Below are 20,621 nucleotides of genomic sequence, written 5' to 3' on the forward strand. Positions count from 1 at the left end.
ATGCAAATGTTAAAAATTCCTTTATGTATTGAAAGAAAGCCAATTAAAAGTAAGAAAGATACTCAAAAAGTTACATCAAATGCTCTGAGTTGACCTAGTCCACTGCAGAGTGTAAGAAGGCTATGGATGTTGACATGCCTGACAGCTCCTGATAATAAGGAGCACTGGAGGAGTTTGTTTACAATTGTTTCATAAACAAACACAGCACTGGTGGTGACCATGAACAAATTTAGAAATATATTACAATACATGCTAAAAATGAGAGATAAGTGAGAGTGGCTGGCATGTGCAAGGAAGATGCAGAAAGTTTTGTTTCTTTTGCTGAATTTCACACTTATTTTTACTTCATAGAGTGGCACAGAACTGTTGATGAATGACTTGAGTATTTTTTTTTTTTTTCTTTTTGCTTTGTCGCTGTCTCCCGCGTTTGCGAGGTAGCGCAAGGAAACAGACGAAAGAAATGGCCCAACCCACCCCCATACACATGTATATACATACGTCCACACACACAAATATACATACCTACACAGCTTTCCATGGTTTACCCCAGATGCTTCACATGCCTTGATTCAATCCACTGACAGCACGTCAACCCCGGTATACCACATCGCTCCAATTCACTCTATTCCTTGCCCTCCTTTCACCCTCCTGCATGTTCAGGCCCCGATCACACAAAATCTTTTTCACTCCATCTTTCCACCTCCAATTTGGTCTCCCTCTTCTCCTCGTTCCCTCCACCTCCGACACATATATCCTCTTGGTCAATCTTTCCTCACTCATTCTCTCCATGTGACCAAACCATTTCAAAACACCCTCTTCTGCTCTCTCAACCACGCTCTTTTTATTTCCACACATCTCTCTTACCCTTACGTTACTTACTCGATCAAACCACCTCACACCACACATTGTCCTCAAACATCTCATTTCCAGCACATCCATCCTCCTGCGCACAACTCTATCCATAGTCCACGCCTCGCAACCATACAACATTGTTGGAACCACTATTCCTTCAAACATACCCATTTTTGCTTTCCGAGATAATGTTCTCGACTTCCACACATTCTTCAAGGCTCCCAGAATTTTCGCCCCCTCCCCCACCCTATGATCCACTTCCGCTTCCATGGTTCCATTCGCTGCCAGATCCACTCCCAGATATCTAAAACACTTCACTTCCTCCAGTTTTTCTCCATTCAAACTCACCTCCCAATTGACTTGACCCTCAACCCTACTGTACCTAATAACCTTGCTCTTATTCACATTTACTCTTAACTTTCTTCTTTCACACACTTTACCAAACTCAGTCACCAGCTTCTGCAGTTTCTCACATGAATCAGCCACCAGCGCTGTATCATCAGCGAACAACAACTGACTCACTTCCCAAGCTCTCTCATCCCCAACAGACTTCATACTTGCCCCTCTTTCCAAAACTCTTGCATTCACCTCCCTAACAACCCCATCCATAAACAAATTAAACAACCATGGAGACATCACACACCCCTGCCGCAAACCTACATTCACTGAGAACCAATCACTTTCCTCTCTTCCTACACGTACACATGCCTTACATCCTCGATAAAAACTTTTCACTGCTTCTAACAACTTGCCTCCCACACCATATATTCTTAATACCTTCCACAGAGCATCTCTATCAACTCTATCATATGCCTTCTCCAGATCCATAAATGCTACATACAAATCCATTTGCTTTTCTAAGTATTTCTCACATACATTCTTCAAAGCAAACACCTGATCCACACATCCTCTACCACTTCTGAAACCACACTGCTCTTCCCCAATCTGATGCTCTGTACATGCCTTCACCCTCTCAATCAATACCCTCCCATATAATTTGCCAGGAATACTCAACAAACTTATACCTCTGTAATTTGAGCACTCACTCTTATCCCCTTTGCCTTTGTACAATGGCACTATGCACGCATTCCGCCAATCCTCAGGCACCTCACCATGAGTCATACATACATTAAATAACCTTACCAACCAGTCAACAATACAGTCACCCCCTTTTTTAATAAATTCCACTGCAATACCATCCAAACCTGCTGCCTTGCTGGCTTTCATGTTCCACAAAGCTTTTACTACCTCTTCTCTTTTTACCAAATCATTTTCCCTAACCCTCGCACTTTGCACACCACCTCGACCAAAACACCCTATATCTGCCACTCTATCATCAAACACATTCAACAAACCTTGAAAATACTCACTCCATCTCCTTCTCATAACTAGAAATATTACACTGTGCTGGCCTCTATACTTCTTACTTAATCCCACTAAAGTTGCTTACTAAGTCATTTACTTTCTCATTATTCTTTTTCACTCTTATCGTACTTATTTCTCCATATCACTTTAGTCATCCAATAATCTACAAAGTTTTTACAGGGTCACTGTGTGTGCAAAACATGCAAGTCAATGGCTGTACATCTATAATGGCAACTGTTGGGTTGCTGAGGAAAGCATAATATTTTCCAAAGCTTTTCAGGCTACAGAAGAGACCCTTATCATTTACTAAAAGTGAAAAGTCAAATCATTACGTGATGACGGAAACCATCTTCTTCATGACCATCACTAGATGATGGGAGCTATTTACCCTTAAACACAGACAGGTATAAAAACCTGACTGTAGAGAGCATTAGGAGTCATATTATTAAGCACTAATATTTGCAGGCTTTTTTTTTTTTTTTAACCACCCGCCAATATCACAACATTTATATGGATACTAAGTGTCACCCGAGTCACTTTGAACAAGCAGATAGTGTGGATATCACCAAAGTGATGCCTCAGACTATGACAATGGCTGACGCAAATCCTCCTCCACCACTCCTCTGGAAGATCTACATGTCCACTTCAGTGCTATACTACAGCCATACAAGGTATATTCATTAGCTTGTCTGTACATAATCTTTATTTCTACAAGTATTTCTTTCATTGTATAATGCAAAACAAAAAATCTAATTAGAAACATGCTCATCTACTCTTACTGTCACCCCTCCATAGAATCTACACATGTACTTCTTCACTATACTACAGTCACATAAAGTACAGGTACATTAGCATACTTTTTGTACATACCCATCACTTTTACATGCATTTCTTTCATTTCATGACAGGAAACAAAAACTGAACACCTTGTTTTGTCCAAACTGTGAGCAACTAGCATCTATGGGTTAAGGGTTAAAATTCAAAAAGATTTATCCGAAAAAATTGTGACTGCAAGAAAAGTATGAAATATGACCTTTACAAGAACAGAAGTGTACTGTTAAGTGGAAACTCCACAATCACTCACAAATGTTAGCCAATGTACCATCTCCACATGTAAGTGCAAGATACACTATCTAGATGTCTGCCACGTACACACAGGTTGATATCTGTGTGCAATGGAATATCAGTTTTTAAGTATTTCATGTTACAGTGCATGAACTAGTACACTGACTGACAAAATAGCTAACAGCAGTTGGTTTACATTACACAGATATGATGAAATAAAGGATTTGCCACTGTTCTCAGCTTTACCTAATACTGCAGCAGACGATGGATTCTAATATAGAAAAAAAAGGCAAAGCTCTGCACAAAACCTGAACTGAACAGATAAGACTTAATAAGCAATTCTCTTGTAAACAAAAGAAATAGTTTGACTAAGAATAATACTCACCCCCAACGATACCCTTGGCAGCTGTTGTCTTTCCAGCATTATCTAGCCCAACTAGCAGAAGAGTGACGGGCCTAAGATCAGTAATATATATTAGACAACCAACACTCAAATTACCTATAAATTTTTCAGTAATAGTTTAATCATGAACACATTAAAAAACTTCATGAAAATATAAGTAAGTGGTAATATTTGCAAATATACAAACAAGTCATTTAATTTGAAGAAATATTCACTTATAGTGTCAACAGTAAACATATGTATGACCTGTGAAATATTGTATACATCAAAATGATAGCTGCACTCATGCACATTGACACCCAATTGTAAATGCCATACTGTCTGGCACCACATACATAATTTGCAGATATGTTCAAAACCTCACAAAAAGGCAGTATCTTTAAGGAAATAAATACTACTCTCAGAATTAATACAAAAAATAAGGATGTATCATTGTTAGTAATAAGCATCAAGACATTTATCATGCAAGCCACTATAAAGAGATAAAGAAAATTTTTTTTTAATTCATCAAGATGCTGAGTAAAATTTATGCAATCACAAATTCATTTATTGTTCTATTAATTCCCTCAACATATTATGCCATAAACACTGTAACACTGGTAAAATTTGTGCAAATGAATTGCAGAGTCATAATCTTTATCTTAAACTGTTATTCTTCTGGTTTTCATAAATCAAATAAGACATAATGAACACAGGAAGGTATTGTAATGATTGTAAAAGTATGGCGTCTTTGAGTATTAATGATAAATTTTCACTGTACCAGACTGTATCAATTCTCACCAAAACAGCATATCAGTTCCCAATCACCAAACTAATGGATATGATCAGAACTTCTGCTGCAACATTTATACTTCGTTTTCTATGAAAATAAATAATATCAAAGACTCAGATTTTCTTCCACTATATATAATGAGTCATTATATGGATTATTATACATCAATACATCATTTTACATGATCCAGAGGTATAAAAGAATAACCTATTTTGCTGTTTCTACTTAAAGACATAGCAATATAGCAGCCAACAAATCCTCACCATCCTAAAAATCTGCATAACTGAGTGAAGATGAATTCCTTGGTGGAATGTGATATATTAGTCCCAAGACTACATGTTTTTGTGGGGCCATAAATCATTATATTACAATATGGGAGGAACTATATTTAAGTGACATGACAATCGTTTCGAAAATAAAAGGTCCCAGGAAATGAAACATTTCCATGTGAGCTTTCAAATGCAAGGAAACCACTGTTGCATGAGAAAACTTTATTGATACAAATCACTTCCTTCGTTGCAACTTTGCTGGCACATTAGCATGAGTCGAGAGTATGGGTTTAAAAACTGTAGGAGCTAGTAGCACATAAAAAAATAGTAATAAATCTTTGAACTGAGATATAAAATACTTAATTACTTGAAAAAAGGAACATGGAGGTATTAACCCTCTCTACTGAAATAAAATAAACAAGACACTGCAATGGAGTACTATGAGGAAGGACGTGTGCATTATGTGCAAATGCAGGCATGTGAAACAACCACTACCAATGAGAAAGAATCTACAGTATTCAATTTACATGAAAAGTATGAACATGCAAAGCATTACGGTGGCTAAGATGATAAAATATTTTAGTATGAGGGATAATATATACAAGTGTAAACATGATACAACCATGGTGTATGGAGAAGATTCTGCAAAACTATCCTGTCAGACTGAAAGAAATAGAAATGAGCAGATGAATACATCCACAAAAATCCCAAGTTAATTTTTCACAAGGGAGAAGAATCTACTCTGTGAGATTCTAAAACACTTGTATCATATGGATATTTCTACAGCATCTCAAATATCAAAATGTGGAAAAACACCAGTGAATAAAGATGTGGAGAAAACTTTACTTACAGTGCAGTATGAGGCTTATCATGCACATGAAAGGAGTTATAGAAATACATAAAAGCAAGCAAAATACAGACAGAAACAATATGCCTTAATGCACCCTATACTCTGAGGATAGAGACTTAAAAAGATAATGTGAAGCACCTGCATGTATCTTAAAAAAAAAATTATGTATGAATGTATTGATTCACACTTACTAAGGCAAGAGAGTTGAATAAGACTATGAAAGAGATGATTCTGACCTGAAGAAATTACTTGAGAGTTAAATGAGACTTGATAGAAAAAAAAAATTACTTTTACATATCTGAGAGCTTCTTAACTATCTATCAAATTCATATTCATAGTGATATTTGATGATCTGATTTACAGTAGAATCTTTTGGATACTTTCACACCAGAACTCTACTTACTGATCTGTCAAACATTTCTAACTTCAAAATAACTTTACATACACTGTCATTTACATTTTCTCTATAACTTCCTAGTGTCCTACTCCTTATTGTTTCATTTGTCTTCCTACATTACCTTAACATCTTATGGCTTATTCCTTGTATCACAAGCAAAAGAAAACTACTGCACTTGTACTAAATCTTCCACGCAATTTTCCTCAGAAAATGTTTTGTGTTGATACTGAGTGTCAAATATTCATTTGTTTTAAATATCTTCAATGTTCAGCATTTTATAAGGGAAAAATACCTTATCTGATATGAAAAACTTGAACATTCCTGCTTGGTCATAAAATACATTTTGTCAGAATGTTATCGAAGAACCATAGCAGATCAGGATAAGATGCTCATTAATAAAATCATATAAACATCTATAAATGAAACTTCACTCAAACAATGTGTTCCAAATAGAATCTCCTCCCTAAAATGGATTACCAAACATGAATACAAAGGAATTCACACAGCAATAGACCAGCTGGTCCCTTTGGGGCTGTTTGAGATAGTAGACAAGATATGAAAACTGGAGATCAGTTTGGTAAGAGTTCAAATATGTACAATTGAATTCTAAAATATTTTAGACTTTTCATGTAGCTAAGGTGGTACAAATAATGTCAGTCAGATTTGAAGTGAAATATTTATCAACCTATTCTTAAATGTATCTATGGTACTACTTTCAACCACTTTAATTGACAAATCTTTCCATATGTAAACAATCCACTTCAAAAAAAACAAAAAGCATTTAGCCTCATTTGAGGTAAATGTTTTCCCATATGCTTGTAGCCAGTAACAATTACTATGCATGAAATCAGACTGACATTATCAAAGCCTATCTCAGATCAACCCTAAACCTTCTCTCTTCTAAATCAAAAAGATTTAAGTTACTTAGTCCGCTCCCATATGATCTGTTTCTCAGTCCAGGAATCATATTGGTAGCTTGTCTCTGTATTCTCTCCATGTCTTTCCTCATGATGGTTGACCAAAACTGAACACAATACTCAAGATGAGAAAGCATGAGTGACTTGTAAAGAGTAAGGGTAATTTCCCGGGACTTAAATTCAATAGCCCTTCCTATAAATCCAAGAATTTTGTTTGCCTATTCAACTGCTTCTGTGCACTGTTTCCTTGGCATTAGATCACCAGTGATTGTTACATCCAACCAAGTCTTTTTCCCTCATTTACCTTTTGCAAAATAGAACTCATATTACAGCTTGCCTCTTCATTTATACTACTGACACGTAAAACTTTGCACTTATTGATATCAAAATTCATTTGCCACCTATAAGCCCAGTCCACTAGTTAGTCTATATCTGTTTGAAGTTGCAGACATTCAGTTTCTGTTGTAGATTAATTCCCAACTTTGAATCATCTGAATATTTCAATGTCTTACAATGCAGCCCATTATCAAAATCATTTATATATGAAAAAAAAACCAGTCGCAAGATTAATCCTTGTGGTGCACCACTTGTTATGCTTAACTGTTCTGAGGCATGACCATTAATAAACACTCACTGTTTACAGCCAGTTAACCAATTTCCTGACCACCAAAGTACAGCCCAATCTATGCCATATGACAACTTTAGTTAGTAACCTTTGATGAGGAATTCTATCGAATGCTTTTTTGAAAATCTAGATGGACGACACCAGTTGCTTTACTCTCACCGTACATGTTGATTATATCACTAAGAAATCAAAGAGATTTGTCAGATATGAATGATTTCATAAAAAAAAAACCCACAATGTGAGTCATTTATTAGTGGCAGTCCTCTAAATGGTTTACAATCACATTCCAAAACATGGTTTCCATAAGTTTACCAACTACCAACATTAAGTTGATTGGAAGATAATTTCTGGCCAATGACAAAATTATCTTTTTGTAAAATGGGTGTTATGTTAGCAAGCTTCCATTCCTCTAAAACTTTCCCTGTAGCAAATGACTTGCTGAAGAGAGTAGTCAAAGGTTAAACTATCTCATTTTTCACCTTTTTCACTGTCCTCAGATACAACTTTCCTGGGCTTGATGTTTTATCTATTTTCATTTCATTCAGTGCATGCTGATACCATATCTTAAGCTCTTACATCCAAGTGTCACAAAATGTTTCCCTCTCTTAACACCAGAACTGGATTTGAGACATGAGCTGTATCTTCTATTGTAAATACAGATATAAAAAATTATTTAAAATCTTTGCCATGTCTTTGTTGTCATGAACTAAATCATCATTTTCAGTTAACTTTAGCTAGTAGCTAACAATGTACAATTCAAATAAATAATTTTCCTTTCAATTTTCAGCTTAAACCCAAAAACTTTATACTAGCTCTTTAAAATCAAATTTCCTCCCATAATAATAACCATTCTCTTCTCAAAGGTACTGTTTCCCTTCCTAACTATTTTACCACCATAAATCTACTAACTTTCTTGATCTTTTAAACACTTTCCTTATATGCATACAGTCTACTGGGAAAGGAAAAAATGATTTTATCCATTCTTAAATTTCTCGACCATGTTTGCCCAGTGCTTTCTGGTAGCACATACTGATGCCATGGGCTATATTTACAATGAAGCAAAGGAAGGATGATACCTCAGAATGCCATACAGTTAAAAGGTCTATACAAATTAGATTATTATCAATGTGGATGTGAGCAGGTGTGGCTCTTCCTTGTCTGTTTCTGGCACTAACTTGCTGATGCAGGAATTGGTGATCAAGAATGAAAAAAAATATCATACCATAATCATTGTTATTATACTTATTATCATTTTTTTTTTTTTTTTTCATACTATTCGCTATTTCCCGCGATAGCGAGGTAGCGTTAAGAACAGAGGACTGGGCCTTTGAGGGAATATCCTCACCTGGCCCTCTTCTCTGTTCCTTCTTTTGGAGAAAAAAAAAAAAAAAAAAAAAAAAAAAAAAAAAAAAGATAGCGCAAGATAGCGCAAGGAAACAGACGAAAGAAGGGCCCAAACCACCCACATACACATGTATATACATACACGTCCACACACGCAAATATACATACCTATACATCTCAACGTATACATAAATATACACACACACACACATACTGTATACATATATACACATGTACATAATTCATACTGTCTGCCCTTATTCATTCCCGTCGCCACCCCGCCACACATGAAATGACAACCCCCTCCCCCGCATGTGCAGCGAAGTAGCGCTAGGAGACGACAACAAAGGCCACATTCGTTCACACTCAGTCTCTAGCTATCATGTATAATGCACCGAAACCACAGCTCCCTTTCCACATCCAGGCCCCACAGAACTTTCCATGGTTTACCCCAGATGCTTCACATGCCCTGGTTCAATCCACTGACAGCACATCGACCCCAGTATACCACATCATTCCAATTCACTCTATTCCTTGCACGCCTTTCACCCTCCTGCATGTTCAGGCCCCGATCACTCAAAATCTTTTTCACTCCATCTTTCCACCTCCAATTTGGTCTCCCACTTCTCCTCGTTCACTCCACCTCTGACACATATATCCTCTTGGTCAATCTTTCCTCACTCATTCACTCCATGAGACCATACCATTTCAAACACAATCTCCTACTCTCTCAACCACACTCTTTATTACCACACATCTCTCTTACCCTTTCATTACTTACTCAATCAAACCACCTCACACCACATATTGTCCTCAAACATCTCATTTCCAGCACATCCATCCTCCTCCGCACAACTCTATCGCCTCGCGATACAACGCCTCGCAACCATATAACATTGTTGGAACCACTATTCCCTCAAACATACCCATTTTTGCTTTCCAAAATAACGTTCTTGACTTCCACACATTCTTCAATGCTTCCAGAACTTTCGCCCCCTCCCCCACCCTATGATTCACTTCCGCTTCCATGGTTCCACCCACTGCCAAATCCACTCCCAGATATCTACAACACTTCACTTCCTCCAGCTTTTCTCCATTCAAACTTACCTCCCAATTGACTTGTCCCTCAACCCTACTGTACCTAATAACCTTGCTCTTATTCACATTTACTCTCAGCTTTCTTCTTTAACACACTTTACCAAACTCAGTCACCAGCTTCTGCAGTTTCCCACACAAATCAGCCACCAGCGATGTACCATCAGTGAACAACAAGTGACTCACTTCCCAAGCTCTCTTATCCACAACAGACTGCATACTTGCCCCTCTTTCCAAAACTCTTGCATTCACCTCCCTGACAACCCCATCAATAAACAAATTAAACAACAATGGAGACATCATGCACCCCTGTCGCAAACCAACATTCACTGAGAACCAATCACTTTCCTCTTTTCCTACACGTAGACATGCCTTAAATCCTCGATACTATTATTATTATTATTACAATTATTATTATCATTATTATTATTATTATTATTATTATTATTATTATTATTACAATTATTATTATTATTATTATTATTATTATTATTATTATTATTATTATTTATTTATTTATTTATTTATTATACTTTGTCGCTGTCTCCCGCGTTTGCGAGGTAGCGCAAGGAAACAGACGAAAGAAATGGCCCAACCCCCCCCCATACACATGTATATACATACGTCCACACACGCAAATATACATACCTACACAGCTTTCCATGGTTTACCCCAGACGATTCACATGCCTTGATTCAATCCACTGACAGCACGTCAACCCCGGTATACCACATCGCTCCAATTCACTCTATTCCTTGCCCTCCTTTCACCCTCCTGCATGTTCAGGCCCCGATCACACAAAATCTTTTTCACTCCATCTTTCCACCTCCAATTTGGTCTCCCTCTTCTCCTCGTTCCCTCCACCTCCGACACATATATCCTCTTGGTCAATCTTTCCTCACTCATTCTCTCCATGTGCCCAAACCACTTCAAAACACCCTCTTCTGCTCTCTCAACCACGCTCTTTTTATTTCCACACATCTCTCTTACCCTTACGTTACTTACTCGATCAAACCACCTCACACCACACATTGTCCTCAAACATCTCATTTCCAGCACATCCATCCTCCTGCGCACAACTCTATCCATAGCCCACGCCTCGCAACCATACAACATTGTTGGAACCACTATTCCTTCAAACATACCCATTTTTGCTTTCCGAGATAATGTTCTCGACTTCCACACATTCTTCAAGGCCCCCAGAATTTTCGCCCCCTCCCCCACCCTATGATCCACTTCCACTTCCATGGTTCCATCCGCTGCCAGATCCACTCCCAGATATCTAAAACACTTCACTTCCTCCAGTTTTTCTCCATTCAAACTCACCTCCCAATTGACTTGACCCTCAACCCTACTGTACCTAATAACCTTGCTCTTATTCACATTTACTCTTAACTTTCTTCTTCCACACACTTTACCAAACTCAGTCACCAGCTTCTGCAGTTTCTCACATGAATCAGCCACCAGCGCTGTATCATCAGCGAACAACAACTGACTCACTTCCCAAGCTCTCTCATCCACAACACACTTCATACTTGCCCCTCTTTCCAAAACTCTTGCATTCACCTCCCTAACAACCCCATCCATAAACAAATTAAACAACCATGGAGACATCACACACCCCTGCCGCAAACCTACATTCACTGAGAACCAATCACTTTTCTCTTTTCCTACACGTACACATGCCTTACATCCTCGATAAAAACTTTTCACTGCTTCTAACAACTTGCCTCCCACACCATATATTCTTAATACCTTCCTCAGAGCATCTCTATCAACTCTATCATATGCCTTCTCCAGATCCATAAATGCTACATACAAATCCATTTGCTTTTCTAAGTATTTCTCACATACATTCTTCAAAGCAAACACCTGATCCACACATCCTCTACCACTTCTGAAACCACACTGCTCTTCCCCGATCTGATGCTCTGTACATGCCTTCACCCTCTCAATCAATACCCTCCCATATAATTTACCAGGAATACTCAACAAACTTATACCTCTGTAATTTGAGCACTCACTCTTATCCCCTTTGCCTTTGTACAATGGCACTATGCACGCATTCCGCCAATCCTCAGGCACCTCACCATGAGTCATACATACATTAAATAACCTTACCAACCAGTCCACAATACAGTCACCTCCTTTTATTATTATTATTATTATTATTATTATTATTATTATTATTATTATTATTATTATTATACTGTTATCATTATCATTATTACTATTATCATCATTCTACTGTTATTTTTATCATTATCATAATGATAATACAATGGCAAAAGCAAGGTGTTTGGGCTGGGGAGGTATGTGAAGTGAATGGGTCATAACGAGTGGTTTGATGAACACAGAAGTGGTGAAAGCCTTGTACATTAGATGAAATGTGGCCAGGCAGCTTCAGTGGATGGTACTGCAGCTGAATTTCTTATGAAAGAGGGTGACTGTGTTACTAATTGGTTAGGATTATCAATGCAAGTAGGGATCATGGTGAGCTGGCTGGGGACTGGTGGAATGCATGTATTGAGCTACTGTATAAAGGAAAGGCAGACAAAGGTAAGTGTTTTTCTTACAGAGGTATAACTTTGTTGGGTGTATCTGGTAAGTTGTATGAAAGAGTGCTGATTGCAAGGGTAGTGGCTTGCACAGATCATCAGAGCTGAGAGGAACAATGTAGTCGGAGCGGTAGAGGATATGTGGATCAGGTGTTTGCTTTGAGGACTGTGATCGAGAAATACTTATAGAAACAAAGGGATTTGTACGTGGCATTTATGGATCTGGAGAAAACATATTCTGTCTATCAATAATTACTCCAAAACCGATTTTTGTGAAAAAGTCCTGGTGCTTTCCAGGACCTTTCTAAAGGCTTTGCAGTCCAAGACTGCACTACTTCCAAAGGGTGGAAAATCAAGACTCCTATGGAATCATATGTTCTCTGATGGGATTGTTCCCAATGATACAGCCTTGCCAAAGGTGACTTTTCAATACCAGTGTATTCAATAGTAGGTAGAGAAAAGCAATACTGGAGAAAGAACATGATAGGGTTGATAGAGATGCTCTGCAGAAGGTAATTTGAATATATGGTGTGGTAGCAAAGTTGTTAGAAGCAGTGAGTAGTTTTTATCAAGAGATCAAGGCATCTGTGTGATTATGTAGAGAGGAGGGTAAATGGTTCCAGGAGAAGGAAAGTCTGTGATGTAACCATGGCTGTTTATGGATGGAGTAATGAAGGTAAACGCGAGGGTCTTAGAGAGAGGGACAGGTATGTAGTCTGTAGGAAGTGAGGGGGCCTAAGAAGTCAGTTGTTGTTTGCTGATGACATGGCTCTAGTGTCAAATTCGAATGAGAAACTGCTAAAGTTAGTGTCTGAGTTTGGGAAAGTATGTGAAAGGAGAAACTGTACATGTGAATAAAAGCAACATTAGGTTTAATAGTGCAAGGAGGCTGGTTAATTTTGGTGTGAGTTTGGTGAAAGCTTGAAGGAACTGGGTGTTTTCTATCTGGGAGTGGAAATGGCAGTGAATAGAACCATGGAAATAGAGGTGAGATGAAGGAAGGAGAAAGGTATGAAGGCTCTGGAAGCACTATGGAATGTGTGGAAAGAGAGGTCACTACCTAGGAGGGCAAAAGTGGGTATGTTTGAAGGTATAGTAATCCTGACTGAGTTGAATGGATGTGAGGCAAGGGCTATAAATGACAATTTTCAGAATAGGATGAATGTGTTGGAAATGAAATATTTGATGACAAAATGTGGTGTGAGAAAGGTTGAGCCAATAAGTAAAAATAAGGTAAAAGAGAGGTTTGGTAATAAAAAGAGCATGGCTGAGAGAGTTGAAAAGGTGTGCTGAAATGGCTTAGACATATTGGAGGGAATAACTAGGGAAAAGGCTGAAAAGGCTGACATGGGAGAATAACTAGGGGAAAGGTTGACAAAGAGGATATATGTTTCAGAAGTACAGGGAACAAGGAGTAAAGGGAAACCAATTGAGCCAGAAGCATGGAGTGAATAAGATTAGGAATGTTCAGGGCCTAACCATGCAGGAGGGTGAAAGGTGTGCACACAGTAGAGTGAATGAAGTGATATGATATACAAGGGGTTACATACCACTAAGGGCATATGAAATGGTCAGGGGAAACCACAGACAGGTCTGTGGCACCCGGTAGTGGACAGGGTGAATTATACACAATAACTAGAGAATGAATATGAGATTATGAAGCCTTTTCTTTGTCTGTTCCAAGCATTCTTTCATTAATGTGAGAAACAGCAAACATGTATGAAAGAAGGAAAAGAGACTATCATTTTCATTACCATTATTACAAGTGAGTATTACAGATCCATAAATCAACTTTCTGAAGCATTTTGCACATATAAAAAAACTCCCTCAGAAAAGTACACAAATTTTATGACTATATGTGATTAGTTGGTAATAATCGAACTTGCGCACATGTTGCCTTCAGTCTTGGCTTCTGATTATATGTTGAAAAATTGGATCATCCTCATCACAATGATGCACTTACATATGAACACATCTTCAGCCACTAGTTTGTCAGTTGACAGGAGAAAATGTGCTCAGTATTAAAGGAAAAGTACTAATGTGATGGACTGAGCAAGTTAGAAGTTTGTTGTTTACAGTAATCAGCATAAACAAATGAAGGATAATGATACAGAATAGTATTCTAGTACTGCATAAAATTCACCCACTATAAACTTATGAGAAGATCTTTAGAAACTCACCAAAATTTTCCAAATCAATCTTAACAGCAAATAACTTGGTAAATTTTGGTGGGTAACTGCCACTGCTTATGCATCTAGTAGTGAGTGGAGTGAAGAAGTGAATCAAGCATTATGGGAGGAGATGAGTGATTACATCAGTAATTTTGATATGGAAGGATGAGTAATAGTGATGGGTGATCTGAATGCAAGAATGGGTAAAGTGGCAGTGAATGAAAATGATAAATAGCTTTAGGAACTGTGCACTGAAATAGGATTAGTTACTGGGAATACCTGGTTTAAATAGAAAGACATATATAATTATACATGGGCAAGTGGGAATAATGGTAATTGGGATATTACTAGATTATGTACTTAATAGGCATGCTAAAGAAAGACTTTTGGATGTGAGTGTGCTAAGAGGGGCAGCTGGTAGGATGTCTGACCAAGTCTTGGTTGAGGGGAGGGTCAAAGATTGTAAAGGCTTTAGGAAAAGAGGAAATCATTTGGTTGATAAGATGGTGGTGACAGTAATCAAGTTTCATAAAGAGGCATGTATAAGGAGATGTTTGGAGAGAATGTATGAAGAATGGCAGAAAGTGAGAGTAACAAAAAGAGATGACAAATATGGTACTTTCCTTGGCAAAAGCATAAATGTGAAATTTACAGAGAAATTATTTATGAAAAAAATGGTTGGTCTCATTACATACAATGAATGAGAAATGATTTTGAGTACAAGTACAGTGTAACTCTGACACGTACACTATTCAATTAAACATTAAAAAGCTAAATATGTTTGCAAATGTACAAAGCTTTTCTTCTTTTCCATGCACAATGCATTAAAGGATATCATCTTGCACAAAATACCAGCATACCAGTACTATATGCAATTTGGGATAACTCCTGTAAGCTTTTCATTCTGCAACTGACTTTAACTTTGTCAGTGTCCTTCAAATTTGAAAGGCATTAACCTTAAAGAGGCAGTAGGACTCATAAGAGGATATCTTAGAAAAGTGTGGTTAACTTCACATATGGATAAATTCTTGATATGTTTTCCTCTGTCTCAACTACAAAATATACGTCTATTAATACTTGCAGTGGCATTCCAGGCATCTTTTCTAGACACCACAGCCTAGAAATTTTCCACAAGACAAGAAGTATGAGTGGAGATGTCAAAGACACCTGCATAAAGTTGCAGCCACAAGTTATGTAGTATTCTTCTGTTGTTGTTTCACTCTTACAAGATGACAAATGTTTTTTTGGGTAAAACTATTAATTATCACTGTGACAGAAACACTTTAAAAAATACCACACAACTGGTGTGTCTGAGTTACTCATGGAGTACTTCATACACCTGACAGAATGGAGTTTAAATCAAATGGCACACAACACTCATAAACAATGACTCAGCAGGTTGACTTGTATACAAATTCAACCATGACATTACGTTCAAGTTAGTCACATCAACAAACAAAGAAACTTTAATATTCTGGACTTTTGTCTTCAGCATGCAAGGAAAATGATCACAACCACATCACCAAGAGGTCAAGAAGACTTGAAAATGGTGAACAGCTTCAGTGTCTGGAATGCCTTGCGGCATGATCAAGTTATATGTGCTATCTCAAAAGACACAAAATCAAAAGTACTATCAAACACTTTCACTTTCCCCAAAGTGATGACAGAAGGATGGAACCCAGTATCAGAAAAAAGTTTTCTGTATGGATCAAAGACCATAATTAGAAATTAGAACTCCTAAACTCAGTTGACACTCACCAGATGTCAGCCTCTCCTCATGCAAAAAACAACAGAAGGCATTATTCAGTATAGAGTACTCATTCATAATTTTCATTCTCTCATTTATGCTATTTTCTTATGAAAATATTTTTAGCATAAGTATGAAGACTTACTATGGTACTGAGTTTTCATCAAGGGGAAAATATGACAATGACTGGGAACAAAGCCCCCTTTAACTATGGAAAATGAATCACTGGTGTACCATCTCTTTTCTTCATTATCCAACCTGATTTACACAGTACAAAATAAATTTACTCAATTATAATAATCTATCTATTTTACAATGACTCTGACCTTTAAGACGTCAAAAGGAGAAAATAAATGTAAATGTATGTATACTTAACTGTTTAAGTGATTTCCCCTAATGTCCAAAGAAGCAACCATGTGTGTTTTACTACCTTCCTAAGATACTGACATGTTTCCAATAACAAAAATTTCTTTATCTACAAAATCATATCAAACTGTTTCATTGAACAAAACTCCCTTCATTATTCTTATCAGCAGTCTTACATTTTCAAATATCATATACCTATTTTGATTAAAAACTGGTCACCTGTTTCATTAATAAACTTACTTTTCGCACATCACCTATATTCAGTCTTATGAGAATTTCACTGATATCAGTGATCTTATCTAACATATAAATAACTCATACATGCTAAGGTCTTTAAGATACAATGTGGTCTTACATATCACTCATGTTTTGTAATACTCATCTATTCTTTCTTTTTTACATTCAAGGCTCCAGCCAAAGACGTAAGTCCACATCAAGGCCAGGACTCAATTGAAATATAAAGAGGTTAATGAGAAGGATAAAGAAGAGACAAGGAAAAGCATTTATGAATTTTGAGAAAACCCGTCCTTTAAAAAATGCCAGGTCATACTAGTTGGAAAAGACGTGAGATGGCAAAGAGTTCCAAAGCTTTGAGATTTAGGGAAAGAAACAATTATCAAAATAGCCCTCCCCTAAGTTGGTAACAGCCACGTAGAAATCATGTTATGCAGCTACTTGCCGAGGATTGTGTGGTCTAGCTAGTGGTGGAGGCACACAAGAAGGCAGCTCTTGGGAGCAAAAACCAAGGTAATACCTATAGATGAGGGGAAGAGAATCAACACTGTGGTGTAGGGCACATGGGTCAAATTTTGAAGTTAGCCTGGAAGAGTTGATTGTTAACTGGGGTCAAGTTTTCAAATTAGCCTGGATGAGTTAACAAGTCAGACTGCTTCCAACTCTGTCAAGTAAAGATGCAGAGCTAGAACCATCCCAGATGTGAGAACAGTCCTCCACACAAGGACAGATCAATTCTTTGCATTAATGGAGCAACTATTCACGAGAAAAGAAATTTTGACATCTAAACAAGAAGCCAAATTTCTTAAAGTTTGACTTTTTTGTTTCCATGATGTGGGGACTACAAGACCATGTGGATGTTACAGTAATAGCAAGTATGTTCACCAAGGAAAAAAGAAGGATTACAAAATTGGTGAAGGAGAAGAAAGTTGTGTGATATTTTCAATAGAGAGATGGGCAGAAAATGGGTCTTGGAGGTATTAAACTTCATCAGATTTCATTTACCTAATGAGATATGCTGTCCATGTCTGAGGTCACTGAAGAGGTTGTGACATGATGAGGTGCAGATCAAGTGAGAGGGGAAGGAGCAGATTTGTTGGATATGAAGGAAAGCCGTGTTAAGTCATCACTGTAGGAGTGCGTTTGGTTAATTGTATAAGACAGGAAATCTTCAATAAAAAGAGAAAAAGTTTAGGTGACAGGATAGAACCTTGAAGAATGCTGCTGCTAATGGAAAAGGGAGAAAGGCTGATCAATCAACAACCATGGAGACAGATCAGCCAAAGAGGAAGCAAATTAAGGGATGGAAACCAAAAGAGATGAGATGAGACCCCAATGACGCACTCTGTCAAAAGCGCTGGGATTATCCAGGGATACTAAACAGGATTCCCAAAATCTTTCAGGGATGATGACTAGACATCAGTAAAATAGGAAAGAATATCACCAGTGGATCTTCCCTTAAGGAAACCATACTGGTGATCAGAGAGAAGACTGAGATTCGAAATGTCTGAGGATATGGGAGCTGAGAAAGGATTCACTGAGAAAGGATTCAAAGACTTTAGAAATAGTCAATGTCAAAGCAACAGGACAGTAGATAAAAGGGGTTAGAATGGTCACCCTTTTTAAGGATAGGTGTACCAATTCACCTTTCCAAGAAAAAGGAAAAGTTCTGGTTTTTAAACAGATATGAAACAGATGAGCTAGCACAGGTGCAAGTTCAAAGGAACAATCCTTTATTACACGAGGATGGGTGCCATCAGATCATTTTGCCTTCCTTGTGTCCAAAGAGAGAAGCACTTTTTGGAGAGTTTGAAAACACATTATGGACAGGGGCAAAGGATCAAAGAGGAGCATTAAGGGGTGAAGGAATGTTAACCATCAAATGTTGAGTTACAAGAGAAATGAGAGCCAAAGAGAGTTGCCTTGTCTACAGGATAGACAGCTAAGTACCATCAGAACAGGAAAGTGAAGGGAAGGCAGAGCAACAAAAGATGTTAGAATGCCCTTACTAAAAGATCAGAAAGACCTATCAGTGGATGAATATCAGATGGTATTGCTTTGCCTCACATATAAGGGACTTGCAATAATCATGGGCACTGATAAAAGCTGAATGGGTATCAGATGAAAGATACTTTTTTCAACCCCTATACGCTTGATTCCTTGCCTGATATGGCTTCAGAACAGCAACAGTTGAACCATGGCTTGGAAAGAGAGGTCATCTTAAAAGAGTATAAATACTTCCATTCCCACAACAAAAACCTCTGCTATGCATCTGGCAGAGACAGAAGCACCACCTGTATCAAATTTACTTACACTAGCTTTCTTCAAGAATGTAACCTCTGGTATTTATAAGAGACCAGCAGATGCCATAAATCTTTGCAGTTCTAATCACCTTATGGAAAAATCCTGAAGACTCCCAGTTACCTGCAGATAACCTTAGCAGGAACATGTCACACATTCTTCCAGTAGGACCAACCATGCTAATTCTATTCTATTTATCTATATCTCTGATGTCTGTTCCCAAATGAAACTCCCTCAAAGGGAATGGCCACAGCAATAGAGTATCCATAACTAGTGAACTCCAGTGCCTTTAGTGCCTCATCCTTAACTGGCCACTGGCAGAGTGTAAGTCTAGCACACTGTTTGCATAGGCTCCTACCTAAAGTTTCTGCTGACTATTTCTAACTAATGCTCCTTCCTAATTTTCACACTTACTACTTCTACCTAATCTTTCTACTTAAAGCTCATGCATACATGTTCCTACCTACTGCTGCAATCTATTGCTCCAACCTTTTCCCAAAACGTAGGGCTAGCACATAGTGCTCACCTCAGGAAAATCTAGAGTTACAAAGAATGAGCTGCGTGGGTAAAGTGTTGTCAAGTGTTGTGTATGACAAGGAGAGATTGTTTGCTTGTGGACAAAGCACCAGCAGTCTACACATGGGCAAGGCAGAAAGAAAAAACAGCTGGTTCACTACACAACCTGTCACTAACCCTCCCAATACTTAGGCAGGTAGTACTGATAATTACCTCCCTGGTTGTTGGCTGTCAACCAGCTACTAACTACACCATGCTAATCATAGAGTACAAAATTTGGGTGGGTTTTAGAAGAAAACTCATTCTGAGGAGGAAACTGAATGTGTAGGGTGATACATCAAGTCTTAAAGGAGCTGCAGCATACCTATTTAAATGCCTTGCATCATGCTAGGGTACAAATGTAAATGCCTTGCTGGGCTTTTTTTTTAGCAGATATCAATTAATGCTTTGTGCAGTGGCAGTATCACAACCAATGAGATCAGGAGGTGCTGTTACTGCAGTATAGGCTTGAAAGCCAAGGAAAGTTTAGAATCTCAGTTGCTCATGGGAATAGTCTTGTTTTCTAGAGTATTCAAGTCTCACCCTGCCTTCTCATGGTGACATTCTTACACCCTTAAGGGTGGAACAGAACAGGAGGAGCCCAATAGTAGTGTTTCTTTTTTTTTTTAAACAGACAGACACTTAAGGCAAGCTGGAGTTTTACTTTCTAGGACAATCTGAGAGCTGCTAAGAAATACTGTGCTGGAGTTGTCCTTTGCCAGTGGCCTGTCAAGG

General features: G+C 37.8%; 1 protein-coding gene across 4 annotated transcripts in view; it reads right to left on the minus strand.

The window, feature by feature from the left end:
• The window catches only part of LOC139749531 (uncharacterized), a 152,993-nt gene that overhangs the window by 79,267 nt on the left and 53,105 nt on the right, over positions 1-20,621 (minus strand). For all 4 annotated transcript variants that reach the window (XM_071663498.1, XM_071663497.1, XM_071663499.1 and 1 more), the window contains one exon: positions 3,668-3,738. In XM_071663498.1, coding sequence (XP_071519599.1) covers positions 3,668-3,706 — 39 coding nt within the window. In that variant the 5' untranslated portion in view covers positions 3,707-3,738. The remainder of the gene's footprint in view (positions 1-3,667; positions 3,739-20,621) is intronic.

The sequence above is a fragment of the Panulirus ornatus genome, chromosome 7 (assembly GCF_036320965.1).
Source record: "Panulirus ornatus isolate Po-2019 chromosome 7, ASM3632096v1, whole genome shotgun sequence".
Lineage (NCBI taxonomy): Eukaryota > Metazoa > Arthropoda > Malacostraca > Decapoda > Palinuridae > Panulirus > Panulirus ornatus.